The sequence below is a fragment of the Diadema setosum genome, chromosome 8 (genome assembly GCF_964275005.1).
Source record: "Diadema setosum chromosome 8, eeDiaSeto1, whole genome shotgun sequence".
Classification (NCBI taxonomy): Eukaryota; Metazoa; Echinodermata; class Echinoidea; order Diadematoida; family Diadematidae; genus Diadema; species Diadema setosum.
In genome coordinates, this window is record NC_092692.1 from 24,856,230 (window position 1) to 24,884,176 (window position 27,947).

General features: G+C 38.1%; 1 protein-coding gene across 1 annotated transcript in view; it reads right to left on the minus strand.

Moving 5' to 3' along the window:
* The window catches only part of LOC140232062 (NADPH:adrenodoxin oxidoreductase, mitochondrial-like), a 147,793-nt gene that overhangs the window by 105,834 nt on the left and 14,012 nt on the right, over positions 1–27,947 (minus strand). The window contains exons 6-7 of the mRNA XM_072312214.1: positions 26,999–27,100; positions 25,905–26,097 (exon numbers count right to left, since the gene is read on the minus strand). Of these exons, the coding sequence (XP_072168315.1) occupies positions 25,905–26,097; positions 26,999–27,100 (295 nt within the window). The remainder of the gene's footprint in view (positions 1–25,904; positions 26,098–26,998; positions 27,101–27,947) is intronic.

The following is a 27,947-nucleotide window of genomic DNA, read 5'->3' on the forward strand; positions in this document are numbered from 1 at the left end:
ACTTTCTGGATTTCTTGTCTGTGAAATTTCTTATACGAGCTTTTTTTCTAATTCTCTTTCTTTCCTCTTTGCTGCTGCGGTGCACTAGAAATTCAGCATGATGGAACCAATTCCACAAATGATAGAACAACTTTTGAAGAGAGAGAAATGAAAATCTCAGGTTGACATTAATAGGTCATGCATATCAACTGACAAATTGTGAGCATTCTCTGTTTTCATAATCAGCTCCAGAAGAAAACGATCTAGGTTTTATGACTTATGCCTTTGTTTCAAAAGTTTATTAGCAAAATGTTAATTTGTTCTAGCGATTGCAACAACATGCACATGCGATAAAATAGGCCTCTGATGAAATATTCTGTCAAAGAGAGTGACATACAAAGAGAGAAATGGGGACGAGAGAGACGGTGAGAAAAGGAGCCATCTCTTGAGAGAGGGGGGAGAGAGGGAGAGGGATACAGAGTAATGGAATTAGATTTTGCAGGGGATGGGGACTGCATGAGACTGACAGAACGAACAATGAATTGCCTTGATTCATTTACAGACAACGCATTGAGCACTAATAGCTCAGGCTGTTGGATAGCTACTATTAACAAAGTGTGGGTGTCAGTAATCCAATCAGAAATCGAATTCAATTTTTCTCTATTTTCAAGCTTTCCTTGATTTCTGTACATGTCCTCCCTTTCCCCCATCTCTCTGTTTTTCTCTTTCTCTCTTCTCCCCTCCCACCTCCTGATGTAACTAATTCTACAACTTGTTTTCATTTCAGACTATCATTTCATATGGAGATGGCATCATGATTTTATATACCATGTGTACTTGCCGATGTACATGTTGTAATCTAGCATCACATTTGAAAATGATCAATGCCAAATTGTGATTGGAGATGGTGAACTGATGTTCCTACAGGCAGAGGAGCAGACATACCATGAAATAGTGATTTGAGTAAAAAATGAATTGAATATATTTTTCTGTTTTTGTCATTGGTGCCAATTCAAAATGACTGCACAGCTGGTGTATCATCAAATGATAAGTAGAATTTCCATTACGTAAAATTGGGTCAGTGACCAATGATAATCAAATCACTTGAAAATTATCTCAACTGATCAAAAACATGTCTACATGATAACAAGCAAGAGCATTAAGAACATACAAGTCTTGATTTACACTGATGGAGTTACCTGACAAGTTCTGAGAGCCCTACAAGGCATTTCATGTAATGAGAGAAGGAGAATCTCCCTTTGGGTGGCTCCTGCAAAGGCACACAGAGAATTGATGTCGCAGATGTATGGGTGTTTTTTTTTTTCCTGAAAGGTGAACTAATTGGTACCGCTGGCCTTCCTCAAGGGAAGTTTTCATCTCTTTACCTGAAATCATTTAATTGGTGCTAACAAGTTCTGCAATCTGTAATTGAAGTCACCCATAGTTGGCAAAACACTTTGTGATAATGGAATATCAGCACAGCGTACCTTTGTAAAAGAGGGAAGGCAAGATGGGAAGGGGAGACACCTTACTCATCAAACACACATACACATCCACCATGGATTCATATAATATCACTGAATTTGGGCAGTTCCATACCACAGTCCTTGCAAATGAATTTTCAATAGGAATAGAAGATAAAAGATGATATAATCATAAAATAATATATACTTGGAATGTTACTGTAAACATGAATATTTGCACTAGTAATTTTTTGTGCTTGGCCAGATGAGATGAATTTTGTATGTTTCTAATTCCACATTATCAGGACAGTTTTACTACCGGAACATATGGCTAGCTTCTGGTTGCGCGAAATGGGCTCAAATTTCCACACCACGAAAAGGTATTTTCAAATGGAAACATTGATCAAACACAGGTCATAAGGTGTATCCACTACTTTCAATATCTTAAGCATTCTATAAGAAAACAAAGAAGACATTTTACTTGCACACCTCTGAAGCATTGAAAATAATGGTACATATATCAATCAGTACCCAAGATCCATAGAATAACTTACAAATTATGACTTCACATAATAGCCTACAACAGCAAATGGACTGCTGCATACAGCATCTGCGATCGATGCTTCTATGGCTGTGTTTATGCTTTGCTTCCTTTTTTGGGCCAGAATCAGCCCTTTGAAATGTGATTAGAGCAGAACTTGGTTGCGTCCTTGCTCATTTTGATATGAACGCCGTTTCAAAATGCACAAAAAGTGGGTTTACCATTGGCGATTCTGACTAATCACGTTTCATGGGGAAGCACACAAGTACATATGTGACCGTGCATCACAAAACGAACAAAAAGCCGCACACACACTGATTTTGTGTGAGGACTGAAAATAAGTGAATTGGGTCAACCTAGCCGATCTTGACTTTTTCATATTTTCTGAAAGAGCAGTCTTCTTCTACATTATGCTTAAATTTGGGATCATTAAACGGGCAGGAAAGTGTGTTTTTTAGCAGTTTATCTCAAACATTTTTTGGTAGAATAGTGTGATTAGGTGTGTCTTTAGAATCCTTTTTTTCATTTCTAAAAAACCTTGTCCACACTCTTCACTTTCAACTCTAATAACTTTTGAAAGGATAGTGCTACTGCTTTGAAAGTTGGCATTAATTATGGACAGAATGTGTTAATGAGGCATGCTCAATTTCCATTTAATCCGATAATCCCTTCATTGTTGTTACTCCAGTGGTTTACATCCTGTTTTTTGTCCCATTCATCGCACAGCCAGCACGGCTTGGTATAGATTTAGTGCTTGAATAGACACTGAACTTCAGAGCCTCTTTTCACAGTTCACACTTTTCCTGAGTGTGTGCTTTCTTTCCAATATGTGACCCGCTACAACAAAAGGATCCAAAAGTCGGGGGAAGACAATTTTCTGAAAATGGCATGACATTATGCCCTTACCCTTCTACTTTAATTTCATATATAGCACAACTCATAAAAGTACACGGTTGCAGAGATATCGATGATTATTTTAGCGCATGTTAAGTGGTTGAGGAAAGCAGAGTTTCGAGAAAAATGCCTTCAAAGTTTTCCTTCCGACGCTATCATAATCAAGGGGAGGCGAGACAGTTTTCACCGCTTGACAACAGAAGGCATGCTCCTAGCGACCTCCGCGATGTTCATTCAAGCTTAGCGCCAGCGGTCTACGCATGACGAATCAGTAATCAGGATGCCACGCACTGACCAATAAGATCACTCCCTCGTTGCTAGGGGCGGAGTCTAGCTGCGGCGCTAAATCCAAATCTTCCGACACGTTTCTGTTACGTTGAATGTAGGAAAATCATGGTCCGGAAAAATATTGATTTCTTGCCTTTCCTTTGATCATTTAGCTTTGAAATTTTGGCAGATGATAGACAAAACATTAGACTACAAAATTATGCCAAAAATAGAAATCCGATAGTTTTGACCAATTTTAATGATGTGACTTCAAACTCGATTTTCTAGGCTCAGTCATCAGCGACTTTAGGATCATTTTGTTGTAGCGGGTCACATATTAAGATAGGTTAGGCGAGTCCATTTGATTTGAGTTTTACATCATTTTAAAGCTTAAAGGGACTGTACAGTACTGGTTGAGGTGGGGATTCATGTTTTGAACATTCCTAATTGAGATAGTGAAAAGCCTCTTATGAAATATGAAAGAGCAAGTAATTTTAAGAAGGATTCAACGTTCATTTGATGAAAATTGGTTTTCAAATGGCTGAGATATCCGAAAAAGTGCTAATAATAAAAGGCGACATGCCACAACTTTATTAGGATCTCTTGGTTTCACCTTGTTTTTGGATATCTCAGCCATTTCAAAACCGATTTTCATCGAATCAACTTTTGATACACCTTAGAACTGCATGCTCTTTGACATCTCATAGAGTGGTTTCTGAATATCTCGCAAAATGTTAAAAGCTAAATCCTCACCTCGACCAGAACTGTACACACCCTTTAAAGTCTGCTCTTTCAGAATATGATCTGAACTAAAATTTCATGTCTGGCGACTTTCTGTTCGTTTTGTGATGCAGTGTCACATATGCAAAATCATGGATATACACATTTAAATGACGTCATCTCATCACCTCTCCACTTCACATGAAATACGCGTGCCAGTCCAGCCACCCTTTTGATTACTGTACTGCGCAAACAGTGACTTCAAGAGTGGTGCTAGTGCTAGTGCTAGTGCTAGTGCTATTTCCCATCCCACTGCTTTAACCCATTGAAGACGAGTCCCAAGTAAACTCGGGCAAGTGTCTATGGGAAATGCATGTCGTAGCAAAATCAGACCGGCCTCAACGGGTTCAATCAAGTTCTAACACTGATGGTCAAATTAACGAAGCGATACCAATCACAATTATTGATCCCAAGCATGAGGTGTTGGAATTGTAGCACCGCAAAAAAAAAAAAAAAAAAAGTGATTGCTCCTGATTACAGTCAAATATTACAAGACGCAGCCATGACGGCTTAGTTTTAGACTTACAATAGGAAGAAAACTTTAAAAAGCCACAAATTTCATCCCTTTTTGGAAGCACAACTATCTTAATTTTGCTCCCAGGCTCAGATTTATGCAGCCATGTCTAGAGCGATCATTTACGTTACGTGGGCAACCATTGCATTTGCGCATACAAACATAGATTTTGCATGTAAAACATGCATCTCTTATTGAAGTGAATGTGGGTCTTGCACGGCAACGCTAACACCAGCACCGAAACTTGGAATGATAATCCCTAGGGGCTAGCGTTAGTCAATGGGGAAAAAGCGTGTAAATTACTTACGCAAACGGCGGAGCTCAATTCAGCAGATGCATTCAACACTGAGCCCAGCACCAGCAACCCGAAATACGTCATAATTTAGAGGTCAACCTCCCAACACCGACTGATTTCAAGTTTGGTTTTATCACCGGTGCTAGTGCTGAGATAGCACTAGCACTAGCATAGATTAGCACCGAACTTGGAATCACCAGGTGTTATGCTACTTGTAGTACAGGGTCTATTCAAGCCCTTAATCTTTACCAAGCTGTGGTAGCTTGGCGATGAACGGAACAAAAAACAGGATGTAAACCGCTGGAGCAACAACAATGAAGGGATTAGCAGATTAAGCTGAAATTGGCACGCTTTTGATCAACACATTCTGTTGATGATTAACGCCAACTTTCAAAGTAGTAGCATCATACTTTCCAAAGTTATTAGAGTTGAAAGTGAAGAGTATGTACAGGGTTTTTAAGAAATGAAAAAAGGACTCTATATGACACACCTAATCACACTATTCTACCAAAAAGAGTCGAGAAAAATTGCTAAAAACACAATTTCCTGTTCATTTTATGATCCCAAACTTATTGCAGAAGACTTGCTCTTTCAAAAAATATATGAAAAACTCAAGATTGGCTGGGTTGACCCATTTCACCTATTATATTTTCAGTCCTCACACAAAATCAGTGCATGCGACTCTCCGCTGGTTTTATGATGCACGCTCAAATTTATGCTACAGTCACACACTGCCGGGTCACAAAACGGATTTGATCGGAGTGAAAGTGAGCCGGATTAGTCCCGGAAGGGAGGTTAATTTATGCTATACAGCAGGCCTGTATACAGTCACACACGGCCGGATTTCAAACTGGGTCTATAAGGAATCAAAATCGTATCGACCGGTTCGAGTGATAGAGACCCGTATTGACCCATATCGGACCGTATAAAAATCCGCTTAATAAATCCTTAACTGAATCCTTTTCGACCCATATCAAACCGTGTCAACCCGCTTCCATCCGTACCATAAACCTTGTCATCATCCGTTGCATGAAAGCAATGCAGTATACGGCAAGGGTCCATACAGTTTTATGCTGCGGGCTGCAGCTGGTCGGTATGAGTCCATGCGCTTCGAACCGGGTCAATTCAGATATCAATACGGAATTGAAATCCGTGAGAAAATTTTGAACATGACCAAAAAATTTTTACCGCCGTATCGTGGCCCCCAGAATCCATCAGGAATTCACACGGGTTACGGTGCGGGTCAACACGGGTCTCTACGGCTCAAACCGGGTCGATACGGTTTTAATTCCTTTATATGGACCCGGTTCGAAATCCGGCCGTGTGTGACTGTAGCAATAGACACACATTATGTTTGGTTGTGAATTTTTTGTTTTGTTAGCTTTATTGCATTGCAACCATTGCATCAACTGCTAATATCATAATAATATGTATGGTGTGACTGGCATTAACGAGTTACATACGTCCTTAGAGAACAATGAAGAATTTGCACATATACATTATACAAATCAGTGATCTCCAGTGTACAGTAGATGCATCCTATGAGAGAAAGGTGCACCATCAACAGATACTCCCTGCTTTAATAGTTCATCTACTCAAATCACTGACCTGCGGTACAGATGCATCTTGTATGAGGTACATGTACATGCACCTCATGTCAGGCAAGTCTCGATCCTCTTCAACTGGCCCTACAGTATGCAGGCTATAGAACCCAACCTCACAGGCCACAACTCTAGCTGGACCTCCACTCCCCCTGCTGAGGGAAATTCCACAACAAGTAACTGCTTGCAGGATTGGTTGCTGTTGACTGGCAAAACCCTACTGGTCATCAGTGGTCATCAATCCTGTCTACAGTGTCCTCAGAGGCCAGGATTTCTCATTGAGGATAGTGTTAGTCATGAGAGATAAAAGGCCTCCACACAAAGAACAAGTCAGCTGTCATAATGAGAGGACCAGTAGTGAAAGGGATGACAAGTGAAAGGGCAGGTATTAAAAAGAGAAACCTTCAGTAAGAATCATGTTCCAATCTGGGTGACTGCATGGAAATGATTGAAGTTAGCGTAAAAAAAGACTAGCTTAAATGTATAGAATTCCAAAGTGAAAAAGCTAACACTACTTTCAAACACCACGCACATTACACCTACATACAGTAAACGCATTATAAACCAGTGGTCATCAAATAACATGTCTTTCTTCAGGAACAGTTTTCATTGGTTACCAGTAATTCAGCTTTGTGCCTACTATGAAATCTTTAAACTTTGGGATTGGGCATATCAAGCACACGGAGATCACTATCATTGGTACATGTCCTATAATATGGTGTACAATCAAGCACGAAGTCTGCTGAGCTAGCGGTACTCTTACAACCCATGTAAAAAAAGTCATCATTCTACACTGTATGTATATGTACAGTCGTACAAGCAATATAACAAATTGTAATTCAATAACTTGTCTTTGAGCAGGAACAATATTCACTGGTTAAGCCTTGTGCCTGCAGGAAAATCTTGAAACTTTGGGCTTGGGCATATTGAATATCATGAATATCAGGAAATTCGGAAACATGTTTGTCTTTCTTTTTTCTTTCTATTTCTGAGCTTCAACATATCTTTGAGAAAATTTCAGTTATCAGAGTGAGTCAGCGAGATGTGGGTAAATTGTGTGAGTCTCATTCTGATAGCATGAGAGTTGGCAGCCCTGGATCCCACGAGTGCAGCTAGGTACAGCCTGAAAACTTGGCTCAAAGAAAATCAAACCGACAGCCAGAGATAACTAAAATTATCACAGAAGGTGATTGATACCCCAGCCCCTAGTGTTGCCTTATAGTATGTGATGTCATGAGGGCAATGACATTAATACCAAGTTTGTGCATTTGTCGAATTGGAAACAGAATAATCTTAGTTTACTGTACAATTACAGAGTTGACACTGAGTATAAAACTTACAGCAAATGGAAACATGCTTTCCCCCAGCATCACTACACTTAAAGACCATCATACACACAAAATTTGACCTTCATAGCTTGAATGGTTTATTTTGATACCAAAATGAGTGGTTACCATGGCAAGACATTTGGTTTATTTTGATACCAAAATGAGTGGTTACCATGGCAAGACATTTTCCTTAAACTAACATTGGTGTCTTGCAAAACTACACTTCTAGATCATGATACATACTAAATTTGACTTTAATTGCTTGAATGATGGAAAAGTTATTCGATCTGCAAGGTTTTGATAAAATTGTGGTTACCATGGTAATGGTTTGTGTGACAGACACAAAAATTATGTGTTCCACATCTATACCTCAGGGCCATAATGCCTACCAAATTTGCTTTCAATTGCTTGAAAACTGTGGAAGAAGTTCACTCCACAGGATTTAAAAAAAAAACAAAAACATGCGGTTACCATGGCAACGCATTGTCCGATACAAAATACAAAGAACATTTTGCAAAACTACACTTAAAGAGCATCATACACACCAAATTTCTAAGTTTCATTTAAATTGCTTCAAAACTGTAGGAGTTCGCGACACAAGATTTTGCAACAGACCGACCAACCCACCGCCCGCCCGCCCGACCAACATCGCGGTGATTCCTATATACCCCCTTCACACTATGTGTGGCAGGGGTATAATTATAAGAGAGAGAGAAAAGTCTGTGCTCAGCAACCGTCACATCAGGCAAAATGAGGGAAACACTTCCATCATCAAACACGCAGATACACATGAAAAGTTATGGAGACATCACACCAATATTGTCCCCAAGGACTTTAATGCCCAACTCCATTAGATCTGGCTCATCTTAATACTCAATGAGGACCATGGATAGTCTGCAATCAACCATGATTACCATACAAGTAGGTCACCTTGGGCATACTCATGTGTCTTCTCAGATTCTCTCTGAATCTCACAGGTTTAGTTCTAATGGTGAATGAGGCTATTTGCCTAAACTGGTCCATTAAAACAGTGAAAGTCTTTTTTTCAGTTTTTTTCCCACAACTTGCAACAGGCACACCTTTAGAGGATAATACATTGAGTGTGAGTCATCAGAAGAATCAAAATGTCAAGAGCAGGCCTCTTTTCAGCAAAGGACTTCTCTATCCTAGATAGAAATCTACACGGTGTAACAATTCAAACAGGAGCTAGAGCCACTCTGATGATGGAAACCTTACAGAAACTGTAACAAGCAGCAAAATTGACCAAAGTCATATGAAAATGGTTGACAGAGCAAAGAGAAAAGTTTCTTGAAACCGGTTATCATTGTCATTTATTTGCAAATACCCACATCAAAAATAAATTGTGTGTCAAAAACTAACTGATTTTCTTCATGCATTTTTACCCTGGAGCACCTGTCTCTCACGAGCTGAAATAAGTGACATCATTTTCTTGACCCAAGTATCTGCATAAGTGCAATAAAGTAGGCCATTATGCCTGAAGTCTATGCAGGCAGTGTATAATCTCTGTGTTGCATTTCTTGTCTATGGCTTTCTCTGATGAACCATGAAAATATCAAATTCTGGCATCAATGCACATTCAATGAGAACAGTGGCAATGACAGTAATATTAGGCCCGTTCACACACAAGGGAAAAAGTGAGATTTAAAAATCGATTTTCTTATCACGATCAAAATTTCGAAATTTTTTCCTGTGTGGACAGAAAAATTTCACTATTAGTGCGATTTTTCAGAATAATCGCAATTATTTTGCCAAGCGTCGTGTGTGTGAGCGCGATCGAGATTCGGAAATCCGTATTCTTAATCTCATCGTTCGTAGCGCGTGAACGTCAACATTATTGGGACCGCGGGTCAGTCTTCGGTGATGCAAGTTTCGTGCATGCGCAATTTGGCCACTGATCGTTCTTTCCTTGCTATGAAGTGCGATTTTTCCTTGTGTATGAACGGTCAAAAAAAAAAATTGAAATTTGGATCGCGATTGTAATTTCGATTTTCGTTGTGTGTGCACGGGCCTAATGACAGTGGCATAGTTGGGGAGGTAGAACAAGAAGAAGGAGATGGAGACAAGCCTGCTTGTGTGCCTGAAGCAGCAGAACATCCTGTAATAAGGTACTAACCAACATCAACCAGCAGGAACCAGTGCTCTGTGCCCAGATGTGCATATACCAGCACAAGACAATGCTGGTGCTAGTGTACTTAAATGTATCCACAAATTTCTGCATTTCTACATTTCCAATCTGCACAGAGGCCATGTACCACTTTCCACCCTAACCTGCCAAGCTACCATTACTAAGTTTACATTGTTCCATCCATTTGCAAAGTTTTAAGAGTTTTCACCCCCAAAGAACCATTGATTGTCCTTCAGTATGATTACATCGGTTTGTATCTCATGACATTCATCCTTTCAGCTACACTTTCTGTTGGAAGTGAAGGCCTTCATTCCAGGGCACTAGTGCCAATACTGTTGCACACATAAAATGAATGTTGTTCACAGATATCATGTGCTTCATACAAAAATATAACTCAAACTAGCAAGCCCAGCAAACCTACTGATGTTATCTGCCCAGTACATGAATTCTCTTCCTCACAGTTGTCTGAAACTGCCAGAGGATACACCTGCACCACCAACTTCCACTGAGTGTCTGCAATGTACCCATGTGCATCCTGAGATTTCTTCATCAGAACAAATCCCTCCAGGGCAACCAGTGAAAGCTGAAGAGTGCAGCTTTAGAGTGAACAGACACACAGAGCCTTGCATCTCTCCTCTTTGACCTGAAAGAGTATTACTATTGAGCACACAAAGACTTTGTGGTTCTTTGCCTTGCCAATGTGTCCCATGGGGAGCATTCAATATTCTAACCTACCAATCAGCTTTGGCAATAAGAGCAATATTTCTTGAAAGGAAGAGGTCATGAAAATCTAAAAAAAAAATCCTTTCATCCTTTTGCTTGAAATTGTATGTTTGTGATAAACAAGTACTAAGGGCAAATGCACTTATCTAATGTACATGTAAACATTGCAAGCTATTATTAAACCTGTTGAGGATAAGTCCCGAGTATACTCTGGCAAGTGTCTAAATGGGAAATACATGTATGTATTGTAGCAAAATCAGTCCATCCTCATCAGGTTCAGGGAACTTCTGGGCAAGAACTTTGTTTTTGATTTACAACAGACAGACCACTCATCAATATATCACAACATGGTTACTATTTTCATCTATAAAATTCATACCAACTTCACAAAGGACAACATTTGTGCAATCATTTGCCAGGCTGACTTCTGTAACAATTATACATCACTTGATGCAACTGTTTGATGTAGAGCTGGCCTCTACCTGTATGCTCTCAGTTGCAACTGCTGCGCATGTTGGTGTGATTATAGCTAGTCTATACCTCCTGTACATGTGTGCTTGTGGCTGATGCCTTACTACTTTCAGTAGAGTAAACCAGACAGTTTAGAAGCAATAAGCATTTAATGTACATCAGTCATTTAAAGGTGCATGGTCCCAGTGTTTTAGTCAAATGTGTACGCAGGCGCACGGCACAAGTTTCCTATAGAGACCTACGCTATCGACTCCTCTTTAGGGCTTACGCTGTGGCCCACTTTCCCGAGTCCGAAGAAGTCCGATTCACTGTAGTCAGTGGTCCGATCACAGTTCGGCTCATGGTTCGGCTGAGGGGGATGACAGCTTTAGCGAACTTCTTTTGTGATGTCATAATAGCAAGCACATATGCACGCACCCTGGCATTACTACAGACTGCGCGATGCGCAGAGAAGACAACGAAGGCAACGTTACTTAGCAACACCTATGCACTTTACTCTTGATGACAGCTCAACTTCGGTAATCTTGGTATCAATGCTAATAGTTATCGGCAGTATCATCAACAGCGCCCTCTACACTACCGGGACTATGCACCTTTAAACATTCATATTTGAATGAATGGCTGAATATACGGTAGTTGAGGATGGACAGATTTTGCTACAACACGCATTTCCCATAGATACCTGCCCGAGTATACTCAGGACTCGTCCTCAACGGGTTAAGCGAACAAGTACCCAAGTATTCTGGAACTTGAGCATTTTCAATTGACCTTTGACCCAATGGCCCACAATTCTTAAAATATAACTTACTGGTAACGTCCATTTCCATGACAATACTTTCAGCTACTTTCAAAATATGGGAGAAATCCTGACGCTTTAACATTTTCACTTGACCTCTGACCCCATGGCCAAAATTTTTCCAACACAATCTTTGTGCAGTAATGCATGCATAACTAGTTTGATTAAGCTTATACATTGAATAATCTCTAAGGTGTGGAGAGAAACTGTAATTTCAGCATTTGTTAATAGAATTTTAGCATAGGCCTATTTACATGACCTTTAACTTTTGACTTTTGACACCATGACCAAAAAATTCCCAAGAAAATCATTATCGGTCAGTACATGTAGAGGTACTCAGTTTCATGGAGATACTTCAAGCTATTTCTTAGATATCGAGAAAAAAGTTAATTTTTTGCATTATACTTGACCTTTGACTCCATGGCAGGAAAAAAAAAAACTTTCTCCAGAAACTTTATCTAATAATACATGTTGACTAAGTTTTAAGACAAAAACTTTCACTCATCGCATAGATATGGGAGAAATAGTGAAATTTTCAGAATTTGACCTTGACCTTCGACCTTGAGCATGGGCACCCATAAGTTGACAAGCACAACTTCATCCCTCATACATACATATGTCAAGTTTCATTAGGATACCTCAAATGTTTTTAAGTTAAGCTGTCTACAAACTTGAAGGACAACCTGAAAGCATAATGCCTCTGGCAACACTTCGTCGCCAGGCATAAAAACAGGATACAGAACTCATTAGCAACCGCAATGAAGGATTACAAGATTGTGCTGAAATTTGTCACACTCATTAAGCACATTCTGTTCATGAGTAATGTCAACTTTCACAGCGATAGCATCATCCTTTCAAAAGTTATTAGAGTTGAAAGTGAAGTGGGTGAAAAGGGGTTTCTAAGAAATGATACCAGACATACCTAATAACACTAAAAAAAAAAAATCTAGAAAAAAAAAAGCAAAAACACAATTTCCCTTTCATTTTCTGATCTCAAACTTCAGCATTATGTAGAAGAAAAATCCCTCTTTCAGAAAATATAGAAAAACAAAGATTAACTAAGTTGACCCATTTCACCTATTTTAGGTCTTTGTGTAATATAAGGTAAGGCAAGTTTTTGTTGATTTGTGATGCATGGTCACATGTAGTACTTGATGAAATTTACAAAAAGAAACATAAATTACAACAAAAGTATGATAATTTATTAGCTGGATAGGTCAAGGGCACTTTGGCAAGAGGAAGGGAAAAGAAAGAATATCTTGAGCAGTTACTGCACCAAACAAGAAAATTACTACAGAAGAATCATATGGAGAGGATATATAATTACAATAGTTTCAGAATTTGATATCAATGATTATATGAACTGTCTATAAGAAACTGAAAAATCATATATTAAGAAAAATACATTCTACTGAAAAGTCTTTACAGTAACAGTAATATTTCACAATAATACATATACCTATATTAAGAGAAGAGAATTGTGGAATGCTTGCACAGAAAATATTACAGAATGTAATGATGGGTTGAAGAAATTGAAAGTCAAAAAATCACCAGGAAATAGGCATTTCACAGGAATATGATGATGTAAAGTAGGAAGTAAGGCAAGGTGACCCACTTTCACCTTATACACTGAGTGGTCATTGAATTCCTAATTCATGCATTGTAGAATAAAGATCATATCAAAAGAATCTATTTTGGTAATGATGAAATAAGACAAATTTTAGGCAAGACATATTTGTTAGAGATAGAATCATGGGCGTACATACTCGAGCAGGATTCGAACCTACAACCTCCTGAATCCTGCTCGAGTATGTACGCTCATGATTTTTTATCATGGCTACTACTAAAACACTGATCAATTCAGTGCTTATTTACGTCGATGTAGGGCAATTTGTCAATCAGTTGCAATGAAAACATCTCGACGGAAGAATTTCATGAATTTGAAGACTTCTTATTCTCTTAAAATATTGGAGGGACAGGAGAATGCTGATTTCACTGAAAGGGATAGCAGAGATATTTTTTTAACATCCAGGACCGTTACACTCAGCATAAAACTTCCAGAATTTCAACGTAAGTTATTGATCGGGGGAATTCGCACAAAGGGCATCTCCTACAATTTGTTTGTTTGTTTGTTTTTGGGTTTGTTTTTTTTTGGGTACAATCTGGGCATAGTCTGTGAGACATAGAAAGTAGCTATGTGTGGTGATGTGTATGTGGGTGTGTGAGTGTGTGTATCAATGTAGGTGGAGGTGGGACAGGTTAGGGGCCAGGTAGTAGTTGGTTTCTTTTTAATGTAAGTCCCAAATCACGCAAGTTTAAGGACGTTCCTCAGTTAAAGTGAAGACCATGTCATTTTCTTCAAACTTTCCATACCGTAACTTTGACCAATCCGAAGCCCAAATATGTAAATAAAACCATAGGTTTATGTGCTTATTTTTCTGCTATGGGACATTGAAGAATATGACAATCTGCCGTCCAGTACCAAAATGATAGCGTTACAGGATCAAGACCATGATTGTCAACAAAATCTGCAATGACAAACTTAAATCCCCATAATTCTTTCACAAATTTTCTCCAAATTTGCAAGAATTGCAGAAAAAGGTACCCAAAATGCGGAAGATGTTTTAAAGAAAGCAGCCCCCTCACGCGGCAGAGAATACCGAAATCTCTAAAATCCTTCTCATCGACGTTTTCTGTTAAGGGTGAGCTAATATATTCAGAAAGAAAGGTCCAAGTGCGTTTTTGTTATGTGCTTGTTTGTTTGTTTGTTTGATATACCCACTTGATGTAACCATGTGCAGAAAGAGATAATGGAGGAAGAAGAATAAATATAAGGAAATGGGAGTTTTAGTATTAGTCTGACGGTACTCCAAAGGAAAAACAAATCTTAATATAATGACGTTGATTGTAGATTGCATGTGTCGGTTGTTGCAGTGGTTGGTAAAGTACGTCTTGTAAACTATGGAGATGTAACTTGAGTACCCCCCCCCCCCCTCCCGAAAAAAAAAAAAAATTCTTTGATTCTCCTTTTGTTACACCAGATTTGGTAATCAAAAATTAATATCTGAATGGTGAAAGTGATAAGTACTTGTTTGATAATACTTTTGTGACCTTGTATTTTGTAACCAAAAATAAAAAAACAACTATTTTGTATGAGTAATGACAAGTTTAGATCTAATTTAGATTTTAACAGAGATACTCAGATTGTTTTAGTGGTTAGACCTTAAAATGAAATGTGTGTCATATGTTTGTGTTGTTATTGTTGTTGTTATTGTTGTTGTTTTCAACACTTAGTCTGGTAGACTAGTAGTCCCCGACGAGGGCCTATAGGCCCTAGGTACCTTAGCACTCAACTTGACCCATGTTGATGAACAGATAATGAACTGCATGTCACAAAACAGATCTATGGATTGAAAATGAAAACAGCTCAGGTCCACTTCCAAGCTTCCCGATTCCGTAGATCGGTGTTGTGCTACCATGACCACGTATATGCAGCTCGGACCGCTGAACTTTGCGTAGTATGTACAGATTGTAACGCGTACAGTCGGCACGCGAGCCGAGCGAGGCCGCTCAGCGCAGACGCGGTGGGGAGCTGTCGGGTATCCGTATGTACCACACTCTAGCTCGATCTACTAGCAGCTGCTCAGCTCAGCTAGCTCAGCTCATCACTCGTGCGTGCGCTTCTACGCTCTTTGTTATGTCACTACCAACCTGCGCAGCTAGGATGCGCACAAACTCAACTGAGGAATGTCCTTAAGGTATTTATTACTAAATTTCATTTCCTTTCTTTTTCATTATATTTTTTTTTTCTCAAGCTTTTGCATAAAATTGTGTTTGTTAAGATTATATCAGAACAACAATTGTCAAATTTGGTTTTATGAATTTGCTGTTATCTAATTACATGAAGGACATCAAATACAGATTTTCTGGGGAAAATGTATGTATTTGTGTTGTGTACAAACATGGTCTTAAATAGTTTGCACACATTATGTGCAGTGCTGGAATCTTTCAAAAATATGGGATGGCAGAAGTTATATCTGTGAATCTCAATCACTAAGTCTAACAACATTTGATTAATTGGGAAATCAAAGCACCAGTAACAGCTAAAAAAAGAAAAAGAAAAGAAAATTAAAGGAGGCATTGATGGAAGAAGGCTACAGGAGGCAACACAAATGGCAGAAATATCAACAGTAAGGCTCCCTGGATGTAAGCAGAAGTACTACAGATAAGATGTGCTGGAAATAAATTCCCTTGTGATGACATAGTATCAATGTTAGTTGCACTGCCTGAGTTATCAGACATCACACAGCTTCATGTATGGCTCCCCTACACTCCAAAATCTGAAAATGAAACCAAACCCACACCACACTGCCTCTGACCCTACTGTGCATTATAAAATGAGATTTAAAAAAGATGGGTAAATCAGAAACCCACAGAGATAACAAAGTAAAATTATGTTTTATTGCATTCCTGTCATTATGATTGACAGGAGAGAACAACTTTATCGTCATCATCCGACCCAAAGCAGATCAAATGTTCCTCAAAATTTGATTCCTATTCCCATCAATAAAAGGAGCATGCCTGCTTTCATGAACACCACTTCAAAATCTTCTATAACCACAACTAGATTCATCACATGTCTTCCTCCTTGACAAATGACATAGCTGGTGCCTGCATCACTGAAATCTACTTGCTGGCAGTGAATAAGGTTTGGGGTGAAAATGTCAATGGGGAAAATTTGTCAAGGGTAAAAATGACACAGGTAAAATGCCCAAGGTAGATATGTCAAGAGTAAAATGTCAGGGGTAATAACGTTTAAAAGTTTATTTTGGATTTGTTATTCTGAAGGTCCATTATCAGTAATCTGAAGATGAAATATGGTTTGCCATTCTGAAGGTTCTTTATTCCAAACATGAAATAAGGTTTAACCCGCTGAGGATGAGTCCCGAGTATACTCGGTCAGGTGTCTACGGGAAATGCATGCTGTAGCAAAATCAGTTCGTCCTCAGTGGGTTAACGAACATTTGGATTAACCAACTTCAAAAATATCAAACCTCATTTCATTTTCGGATAAATGAACCTTTAAAATAGTGAACCTCTGGAAAAATGCCACAAATGTTCAGACTAACAAACCCTTTCTTGTTTTCAGATTAATGAACCACTGGGTACACAGGGAATTTGTGTGTTTCAGAATAATTATCCTTCAGAATGACAAACCTTTTTTTTTATTTTTGGACCAACGAACCTTGGGAATAAAGAACATCACCTATCATGAAAAAAAAGAAAAAAAAAGGGTACAGTTTGACCTCGATTATCCGGCCTCCTTTTATCCGGAAATCTCTATTATCCAGACGCGTTCACGCAGTGAAGGACTTTTTTTTTTTACATCCAAAAATTGAGAAAAAACAGTGACTTTAAACTCAATTAAAATTTCTACAAAACTCACACGATTTACCGACAATATTCCCGACAGAACTAACATAAATTCACACCACATTATCATCGTAAAAGTAAGCAGTCAAGAAGGAACTACAATTTTAAGAAGGGACTACAATTTTGAGCAGGCTGGCATAGATTACACCAGCAATGCGGGGTACGCTACCTGCCTAGCTGCCAGTGCACTGGGAAGGCAGTTTGACGGCAGCTATATACATTAACATTGTGTCTCCCATATCTGGCCAATTCGCTTATAAATCCAGATGAGCGCCAGTCCTGACATGGCCGGATAATCGAGGTGGAACTGTATGTCAATATATGTGACCCGCTATAACAAAAGGATCCTGAAGTCGCTGACGAGCCGGGAAAATTGAGTTTGAAGTCAAATCATCAAAATCAGTCAAAAAGATCAGATTTTCTATTTTTGGCATAATTTTGTAGTCTAATCTATCATCTATCATCTGCCAAAATTTCGAAGCTAAATGATCAAAGGAAAGGCAAGAAATTAGCATTCTTCTGGGCTATGATTTTCTGACTTTCAACGGAACAGAAATGCGTCCGAAGATTTGGATTTAGTGCCGCGGCTACACTCTGCCCCTTGCAATGAGGGAGTGATCTTATTGGTCAATGCGTGGCATCCTGGTTACTGATTGGTTGTGCATAGACCACTGGCGCTAAGCTTGAATGAACATCACGGAGGTTGCTAGGAGCATACCTTCTATTGTCAAGCGGTGAAAACTGGTTTGCCTCCCCTTAATCGTGATAGCGTCAGAAGGAAACCTTTGAAGGCGGTTTTCTTGAAACACTGATTTCCTAAACCACTCAACATGCGCCAATAAAATCGATATCTCCGCAACTGAGTACTTTTATGAGTCGTGTTATATATGAAATTAAGGGGAAGAGTACGGGAATAATGTCATGTCATTTTCAGAAAATTGTCCTCCCTCTACTTTCGGATCCTGTTGCTGTAGCGGGTCACGATTATGTATTGTCATGAATATGCATTTGTACGAAGTGGGTGTGGTCTGTTCGGACCACGTTGGAAAAAAAAAAAAAGATGGATCCAGACCAGACTTGGATGATGCCGTGTGAGGCGAGGGAAGAATAAAGTTTTTGTTACTTTAAGTTTGATACTGTTGGTGGTGGTGATTTGTTTTGGTGTCAGAATGTGTGACATGTTGTTGCCCACCAGGATTTCCCTCTCTTCCGTAATAATGTCAAGTATATACGTCTGTCAATATACACTCTTGTGTCAATATGGTTGTTGATTATGACTTACGTATACAACAAGGGGAGACATAAAATAATGTAATATATTAACATACAATGTACATCCTTCTCTCAACAAATGAACCAGCATTTCACAATATACACTCTTTTATTTGTTGAATCTTTCCCTTGAAGGGCTGGAGCACACACACACACACACACACACACACACACACACACACACACACAGGTGGTGTAACTGTTAGAATTGTACATATAATATGCGATGAGGTAACATACATTTTCATGCAGCTACCGGTTGATGCGTACGATCACAGGGAGGCTCAATCCACCAACTCTGCATGTGTACTATACTTTACTGAACAATAGATAATTAACTGTACAGTGGCAGCAGTGCTGCTGCAGCTAGCTGTTTGCATTAACATTCATGATACATATTAGTACAGTATTACATTGTAACACACACAAGTAGGTTTGGCCTATTACCATCAACACTAATAGTAATGGTGTATGCTATCAACAGTCCCCTTTTTGTTCCTCCGGTTAACACCAAGTACTAAAAACATAATTTTTTTATTATGGTCCAATGCTATATAAAAAGTTACTCCTTCTTGTGCAGACACCAAGTTCATTACCCCTTTTCAAGAAACACCACTGACCATTATACCTTATGATTTTAGTCTGCCAAGTACAAAAAGATGTTTTTGTGTATCTGACACTGTATTGAGTTTATCTGTGTAATACTATGCTGGTACCTCCATGTATTTTGTACCCATGATAGTCCTTATCCTTTGTGAATGTAGTTCTAAAGAATGATTTGTAAACACTGCATATATTTTGTTGTTTGTTTCTTTGTTTGTTTCTTTTGCATTGTTTGTTTTCACTATACAGGTTTCCTTGAAAAGCAGGTTTACTGGTTATCAGAACTGGACAGAATGTCCCTGTTAAAAGATGTTGTGAATAAATACATTAATAAATAACAGTATACAGGCTACAGATCAGAGCACTTACTATTAACATAGTCTCATTAATCAACTGATCTCCTTGAAGACTAGTGATGGATTTTTGATAAGTACTCTCTGTTGTTTTCTTTTTTTTTCAAACACTCAATGCAGATAGCAGTATGCTGTGTGCAGCAATTAGGCCTACACTTAAGTTAGATCATAATGGTAAGTGTTAATTGTGACCTTGCATCACACGGGTGCTGTTCGTTATTCCGAAGGTTCGTTATTCCGACGTTTCGTTAATCCGAAACACACAAATTCTCTATACCTAGCGGTTCATTAATCAGAAAATGAAAAAGGGTTCATTAATCTGAACATTTGTGGCATTTTTCCAAAGGTTTGTTATTCCTAAGGTTCGTTAATCCGAAAATGAAATAGGGTTCGCTATTCCGAAGGCTCGTTTATCCGAAAATGAAATAGGGCTCGTTATTCTGAAGGTAAGATAATGTAGGCAGCAGCGCAGCGTATGTTGTGAAGAGCGAGGTGTTTACAGTAACCATGTGCAAGTCAATGTCAATATCAACAATTTCCTTTACTGAGTTGATTCCATCGTACGTGAGCGATGGGAAAAAAGCTAGTAGTATTTCCTGCCATTTCCATGCAATTTGATATTACCATGATTACAGTGAAAATCAAAATTTCTCTACATGGGTATGAGAATACTATGTACAAATGCACGTCAGTGACAATTCCTTTTCCCCCTAGGTTAAGTAATGACAGACAAATTTGAGAAAAGAACTAGAGCTTGAAATATCTTATTTGTCATAGCATATTTCTACAGACTTTTATAGTTAAACTTTGTAATCTGCTGTTATCAGCAGGGACTGGCTCTGAATGTGATGCACTCTTCTACTCAGTGGACAAGAGGACCGTGCAGCCCTTATGAGAGAGGTGAATTCCTGACCAGGCTTTGAGCTCATTGATTGACTGGAAAGGTGGAAGTTTCAATTCTTCATTTTTTTAATTATTATCTATACCCAGTTTTACTACTCAATCAAACTATTGTGGGAGGGGAAAAATCATTTAATGGGGATGTGGTGGTAGTGGTATTTCTAATCACAATACCTATGTACATTTTTATCCTTATGATGACACAATGTACTTTGAATGCTTATTTTCCTGATACCAAGTGTGAAATTTCCTTGAATTCATATTTCCTCTAGTGTCTTAAATCTGCCTCCTTCAGAGGAAATTTAAATTCTTCTCTTTCTTCTCTGTGAAGGATCATCCCATACTTTCAGTAGGTGTTATGTGATGCAGCATTGGCAAATCAAGATCAGTAAAACCGCATGAGATATCTCATATGAATCCAAAACCCTGAACGTACAGAAAGCTCTGTTGAAACCAAAGTTGATTTTAAGTCAAATAATGTCCAATGCAAATGTCGGTATGGAGACCAAAAATGCAAGTAGTGTAATATTTAACTTTAAAATAAGCACTATTGCCCATCATTTTTTTTTATTAAGTCCTGAGAGATTTGACTTCATTTATTGGCAGAGTGACATCTATTTGCAACATGACTTTGTCTTAAATTTAGCTAGTTATATCAAAATGAAAAACAACATCACTTGGGCTAGAGATGTAATGTGATCTGTAGCTTCCGAGTAAAACAGACCTATTCTACCCCCTCATGCCATGTTTTCTCTTTTATTTGCAAAATAATCTTTAGCTTTAAAATGTGACCGTCTTTGAGAGTCCATCAAGTATGGTAGAGTCATTACAGAATTAATGTGATAGGGAGAAAAAAAAAACTCAACAGAGTAATAAAACCATTTTGTGGTTCAAGACATCTTGAATGTTTCTCTTTTTATTTTACTTTTTTTCCTCAGGAAGGGACAATTGCTGAGTTTTATTGGTCATGTGTCATCAACAAGGAACATCCACAGCCTTCGTCCTTTCTATTGGAGGATATGAAACCCTATTCCTTCCTATATGCAGTCATTGAGAATAGGTAGGGGACTGTCTTGTCCAAGCATTGTAGCTACAGATGATCTTGTCTTCAAGTTGATCCCTCAAATCTGTTCAACTGAACCCTTATCTTTTCCAGCAACTTTGTGAATGATGTGTGACACATTCTGGGAGCTGGGCGCCTTTGAATATTTCTACACATAAATGGCGCTATGCTGTTTCATCATCATCATCGTCATCTTTGTTCTAGATCTCACCTTCCAGCCACATTACATGACAGAGTCACCCATTTTTTTTTTTTTTTTTTTTTTTTTTAGAGGGATATGTGTATAAACTAGGGGGATCTGCAACTGCGGCATCATTCTGTCCTGCAATTTATGAATAAGGCGAGCCAATTGTGATGTAACAATTTATTAATCATCTCCAACCTCCACCTACTACATGTAAGTCCATACAAATATGACAACAATTATTTCAGAGGTGATAAGGGAATAAAAAGTTACTTTTGATTTTGGTCTCTCTATGTAACAACGATGGTATTCCTTCATAAGTCATTTAACATGAAAGTTTACATTGTAGGTATTGTTGTATAGATATTTTACTGTGAATGTGTTAATAGCAAGTACAAGAGCATGCTGTAAGCAGATTCCTGGAAACTTAAACCTTTGGCTGGTGAATACTTTTACCTTGAAACCCAACTCTTTAACTTTAGTCACGGTATTGAATTTTATCTCATTATAGTGAACGTTTGTGAGATTATTTTTTTTTTTTTGTAATCATTTTGTGTCAGATCACTAAGATAACCATGGTATTATATGCATAATGAATAGCCAATTTGTTTGTTATGTATTTGTTTTATCTGACTAGATTCAAAACGGAACCATATAAGGCAATGAGTAAGCCATTTTAGTCATAGTCCTTGCTTCCTTCATTTTTCTTTGTCTATGTAATTGTGTGCCAGAGTCATGAATCTTTAGTCTCTTCCATCCCCCTCTCAAATCCAAGTATATCATACTTCCTCTTTCTTGCTCAATTTCTCTTGGACTTGTTTTTCGTATTGCTCTCTTCTTGCAGTGCTATGATTCTCTCATTTTCATTCTCCCTGGTGTGCATAATATGCTACTTTCTCTCCTTTCCATTTTCCTTTTTCTGCATATATGAAAAAAAAAAATTGTGTCTTCTGTTGGAGGCTTAAAAGAGGGAGTATCTGAATGGGGTTGTCTCATGTTGTAATGTGTATGTTTCTACCATGAATTTGATTTGAATTTAACTTTTTTTTTCACTTGTAAGAGAAGAGAAAAGCTACTGTAATATAGAAGAAAGATGCATATTAAAAATTTCATTGGTGTAGATTTTCATATCTTATTCATTCATGACTTCAATTACCATTGTTTCTTTTATGTGATTTTAACACACCCAGATGCAAATGATTTGCCTTTCATGTGTGAATGTGATGTAGTGGTGTTGAAACCCAAGTACAGGCTTTCAGATAATGTGAAGAGTGTGTATTCATTGCATTTTTTTTTCCTGTGGCATTTTGACATTGCCTGATTAAATTGCATGAAATGTGAATATTTTTGTATTAGTTGACTTATTCAAGTGTTTCGAGTGCTGTAGTTGATTGCTGTTTTATCGAGACCTAAAGTTGATGGTTTTGTTGGCACACTGTGAATTTTGCGTATCTATATGTAAATATATATATGCAATGTAGCCATACAATAATAATAATAACAATAATTATTAATAACAATAAAAGCGGCTACTGGTATAGCGCACAGGTCCACCTTTCAGTGCTCATGGCGCTTCAAAGATGAAAAGATAGATAAATACATGTACATGCATGTATGCTCAAACATGTCAACAAAGAAGAAAATGGCAAACAAAAAACAGACATAATACCAAATAAAGAATACAATATTGTTCCAAACATTAAATGACAACAATTACAGTCCTCAATGTGAGAGGAACAAATACGTATTAAATATGTATGTATGTATGTATATATATATATATATATATATATATATATATATATATACATATATATATATATATATATATATATATATATATATATATATATATATATATATACATATATACATATATATATATATATATATATATATATAATGTATATAAGGTGAAGCGGGCTTGGCCTCGTAAGTTGTGGGTGCTGCATTATCTTTAGGTATATGTGTGACGGAGGAATGAATGCTGGCTGAATTTTCCATCTTCTTTCAACTTGGCACAAGTCATTTTTTACACTCTGGACAAAGAGCGTCAGTGTTCAGCCAAGCGTGAACAAAACATTTGTTTTGTTGATTGCACTTGATAGATGAGACTATTGGGCATCCATAAATATGGAAAAATCTTCCAAATATTTTGAAATGTAATTTAGACAATATATATATATATATATATATATATATATATATATATATATATATATATATATATATATATATATACATATATAATACTGCATCATGTGCACTAAATGCCCAAGGTGGCGCATAGGTGAAACTAGCACAAAATTCTGTATGAGGTTCAACATACATATTGATAATTTCATGCTTTGACAGGTTTTTATACTATTATACTGGGCAACATATTTGGTCTTGTCGTGTTACTAGTATCCTACATTTTATGGCACTTTCCTCACCCTCTTCCTCTTTATTTTCTTTTTTCCTTTCTTGCCTTCTTTCTTTCTTCCTTCCCTTCATTAGTACTTTTTTGTTCTTTTCTCTTTTCGTCCTGTGTAATATACGAGCACATGACAAATTGTATCACTTCATTGCCATTATGACGTTTCTGTGCGAGGTCATCGCTATTATGACGTAACAGTCATAAGCGCGCAACTCAGCGAGTGTAATGGATCTTTCCCAACTTGGGTCAGATCTGAATCAATCCCAACTTTTTGTTCAATTCCCAGCTCTGTATCGTTCCCAAATTGCTTAGTGAAACAGTTCCTAACTTTTTGGGAATGATCGATCCCAAAACTGCCCCTGGGATCAATTGAACTGAACCTAGGATTGATCCCAGAGCTTAGTGAAACAGGCCCCAGAACTCACCAAAGTGTTGATTACATATCACAGCAATCATATGTCCAAAGTTCCTACTCAAATGCTAAAAAAACTTGAGAAAGCAACTCGATACACAAAATTTTGTATTTGTTTAAAAACTGTTGTCATGGGAACAGATTTCTTGACACTTACAAAAAAGGTGTCCTGCATATTAAACTACATATCGCAATGATTACATGTGTCAAATTTCAACTGAATTGCTTTCAAACTGAGGGAGTAGTTCAATCTACAACATTCTATCTGATTTTTATAAAAATTTGCCAATACTATGGCAACACATCACCTGATACTGTTGAAAAAGGTGTCTTGCACATCTGCCTATGACAGTGGTCACACTTGCCAAATTTCAGGTCAATTGCTAAAAAAAATGAGGGAGAAGTTCGATCCACAAGATTTTGCAACAGTCTGACCAACAACCCACCCACCCGACTGCCTGACCAGCCGACCTCAGAGTGATTACTATACACCCCCATACACACTGGGTGTTTTCAAGTTCAGTGCTAGTGCTAGTGTTATCTCCCATACAACTGCCTTAAATTGAGCTCAAACACTGACGGTCAGACTAAGACAACGATATCAATCACAGTTATAGGTCCCGAACACTAGGTGTTTGAATCACACCACTACAAAGTCTGCGGGAATTTCGCGACGAAAAAAAGTGACTATGCGTGATTACAGTCAAATATTAAAAGATATAGCCATGACTGCTTAGTTGTAGACACATAATGAGGAAGACAGATTAAAATGCCACAAATTTCATCCCTTTTCCAAAACTCAACTATCTTAACTTTGCTTCCAGGCTCAGATTTATGTAGCCGTGTCTGGAGTGGTAAGTGTACATTACATGGGCGAGCATGCATTAGCATAAATTTTGCAAGTAAAATGTGCATCTATCATGGAAGTGAATGTGGGTCAACGGCACACGGCAATGCTAACACCAGCACTGAACTTGAAATGAAACAGATGATAATCACAAGGGGCTAGTGTTAGCCAACGGGGACAAAGTACATAAATCGCCAACACAGAAGATGGAGCTCGGTTCAGCAGACGGCATTCATCACAAAGTCCAGCACTAGCAACCAGAAATATGTTATAATCTTTAATAAGGTCAACCTCCTAATACCAGCTGATTTCAAGCTCCCTTTTATCGCCGGTGCTAGTGCCGAGATAGCACAAGCACCAAACTTAAATCACCCACTGTATGTATGTGTAGGTGGGGTATAAAAACGGTCTTCACATCGCAAATCAAATCAAGACCCAAATATTCACAACTATTGGTGGCTGTGTGAATGGGCCTGCTAAGGGTTCAGAAAACTAACACTGTGAACTTGCCATTGATTACACTGCAATGAACTGACATCTACAAGTACGACAAAGTACAATGTTCATAAATCTACAAATCCACACAAACATCTGTGTGATGGCATCTGCCATATACTTGCCTGGAATCATTGCATCAAACCCTTCAAAGTCTGCTGGATGCAGGATGGGGCGGCAGTCAGGGAGCTTGAGCATCTCCCGCAGCTCTTTAATACTGAAGTGGATATTGAGTGGACCACGCCTCCCAACCACATGGACACGCCTCACCTTGCTTTGTTTAAGAGCCCTGACAGCATTTGATGTTATATCTGTTTTCTGGACAGGAGACATGTTGGGACCATAGATGTTAATGTGGTTCTAAATGAATTCATGCATACTAATGTCCTCACTCTGAGTAGAGGATTTTTTCACAAAGTTGTCAAAGTTGACAATGCTATTGGTGATGTGAGTATTTGACAAAATGCCCATGCTCGTGGACAATGTAATTTTTTCTTTTCCTAAATACAACATAAATTATAACTGCTTGCACAAGTATTTTGAGCTCTAAGTCTGTAAACAGGAAAAGATCATGTGAGCATATAGGTTCCTTCATATCTGCAAATATTAAGAGAAAAGGAATTCCCTTTTCCCCACTTCATTTTGATGATTGTGAAGAAGACAGCTATTTGAATAATGTGTTTATTCTGCTTTTCTGTGATAAGTCCACACTAATTTACACAACCATTTTTTGTCAATATAATTATGCCAACTGCATACTCTATATTAGCATGATAAAGATTTGTCAATGGGAAAGTTACTGTAATTGTCAATTGATATCAACACGAAGGGGGAAATGATGGGTTTGTTCTTACATGTTACATGTAATTTACACAGTTGAAGTGAAGCTTTGAGGAAAAAAAATAAAACAAAGACAAACTGACTTGTTTGCAAGATAATGTCACTCAAGTCCCTAAATCCCACCATGGAGTGAGTAGGCCCTTTTCACGGTCACATACATACCCAAGAAAGAATATGTGGTGCACCCCAATAAGCCTTCTACCACTTAACATTCTACTGCCACAGAAACCGTTAAAGATTTCATCATGTAGCCAATGTCATGCTGATACTTGGGTGGTTATTAGCAATGTGTTCACACATTACTTAATTTGTTTACTGCTAATTTGATTTTGTATCTATTTGTGTCATTCTAGTAATCTGCTACTGTATCCATACTTACAGATAAGATATCTGCTGGAGTTAAAAGTATTCTTGCAACATCAAGTGCTACATTTCCATGCCCGATGACAACAGCTGTATCAGTATCTAACATAGGGTTTAGCTGTAGACACAAAAGAGACGTGAAAAGTATGAGAGAAAAATACAAAAAGGGTGACAAAAGGTGGACATTTGTGTACTATTTAATCTCTTTTAGATATTTTAAAAGGCACTGAGAAATATGTTTAAAATAATGTAGGGTACAAACTTTGTATCAGTTAATGCAATCACACACACCCCACATCATGGTCTCAGCTTCAACTGACGTGTTAAGATATTAATCACTAAATAGGTGGATGTTATGTTTTGTACATTCGTGTAGTTTAAATCGATGCCTTTTTCGCAAGACATAATGTCTAAGTTGAGTTCCAACAATACATCTCCACTTTCCAGCTTGTGAAGCACACATAACATTGAATTAGTGCTGTAATCTCTTGAACCGAGTTATAAATGGAGACTATTCTCCTTCATTGTCTTCAGACCTGCAAGTCAAAGTAAATCTTCTACTACTAATACCCCCTTTCGGCAGAGATATTTTCTGATCAATCACTTGTCGGAAGCAAAGTTTATTGCTTCCGGCCGCCCTCTGAAGTGTATCGGATCGCAGTCTGATGAATCCGACTTGGGTGGTCGACTATCAAATGAGTGTCAGACATGTCATACGTGATCCTCAACAGATGATCTTGCCTCATCGGATCACTGCTGGACATGTCTGACACTGACCTGATAGTGTATAAGCTGTTATTTTCGCGTACAGATATTTTCAAGAATGAGGAGGTCACGGACATTTTCGAGAGATGTTGTTTTAGCGAATTGACACAAAGCTGTCATAAGTGCACTATTACACCAGCGCATGGGCGACATTTTTGCGCATTGTTAAATTTGCGGCCCAACAGTGATTCGCTAAATAC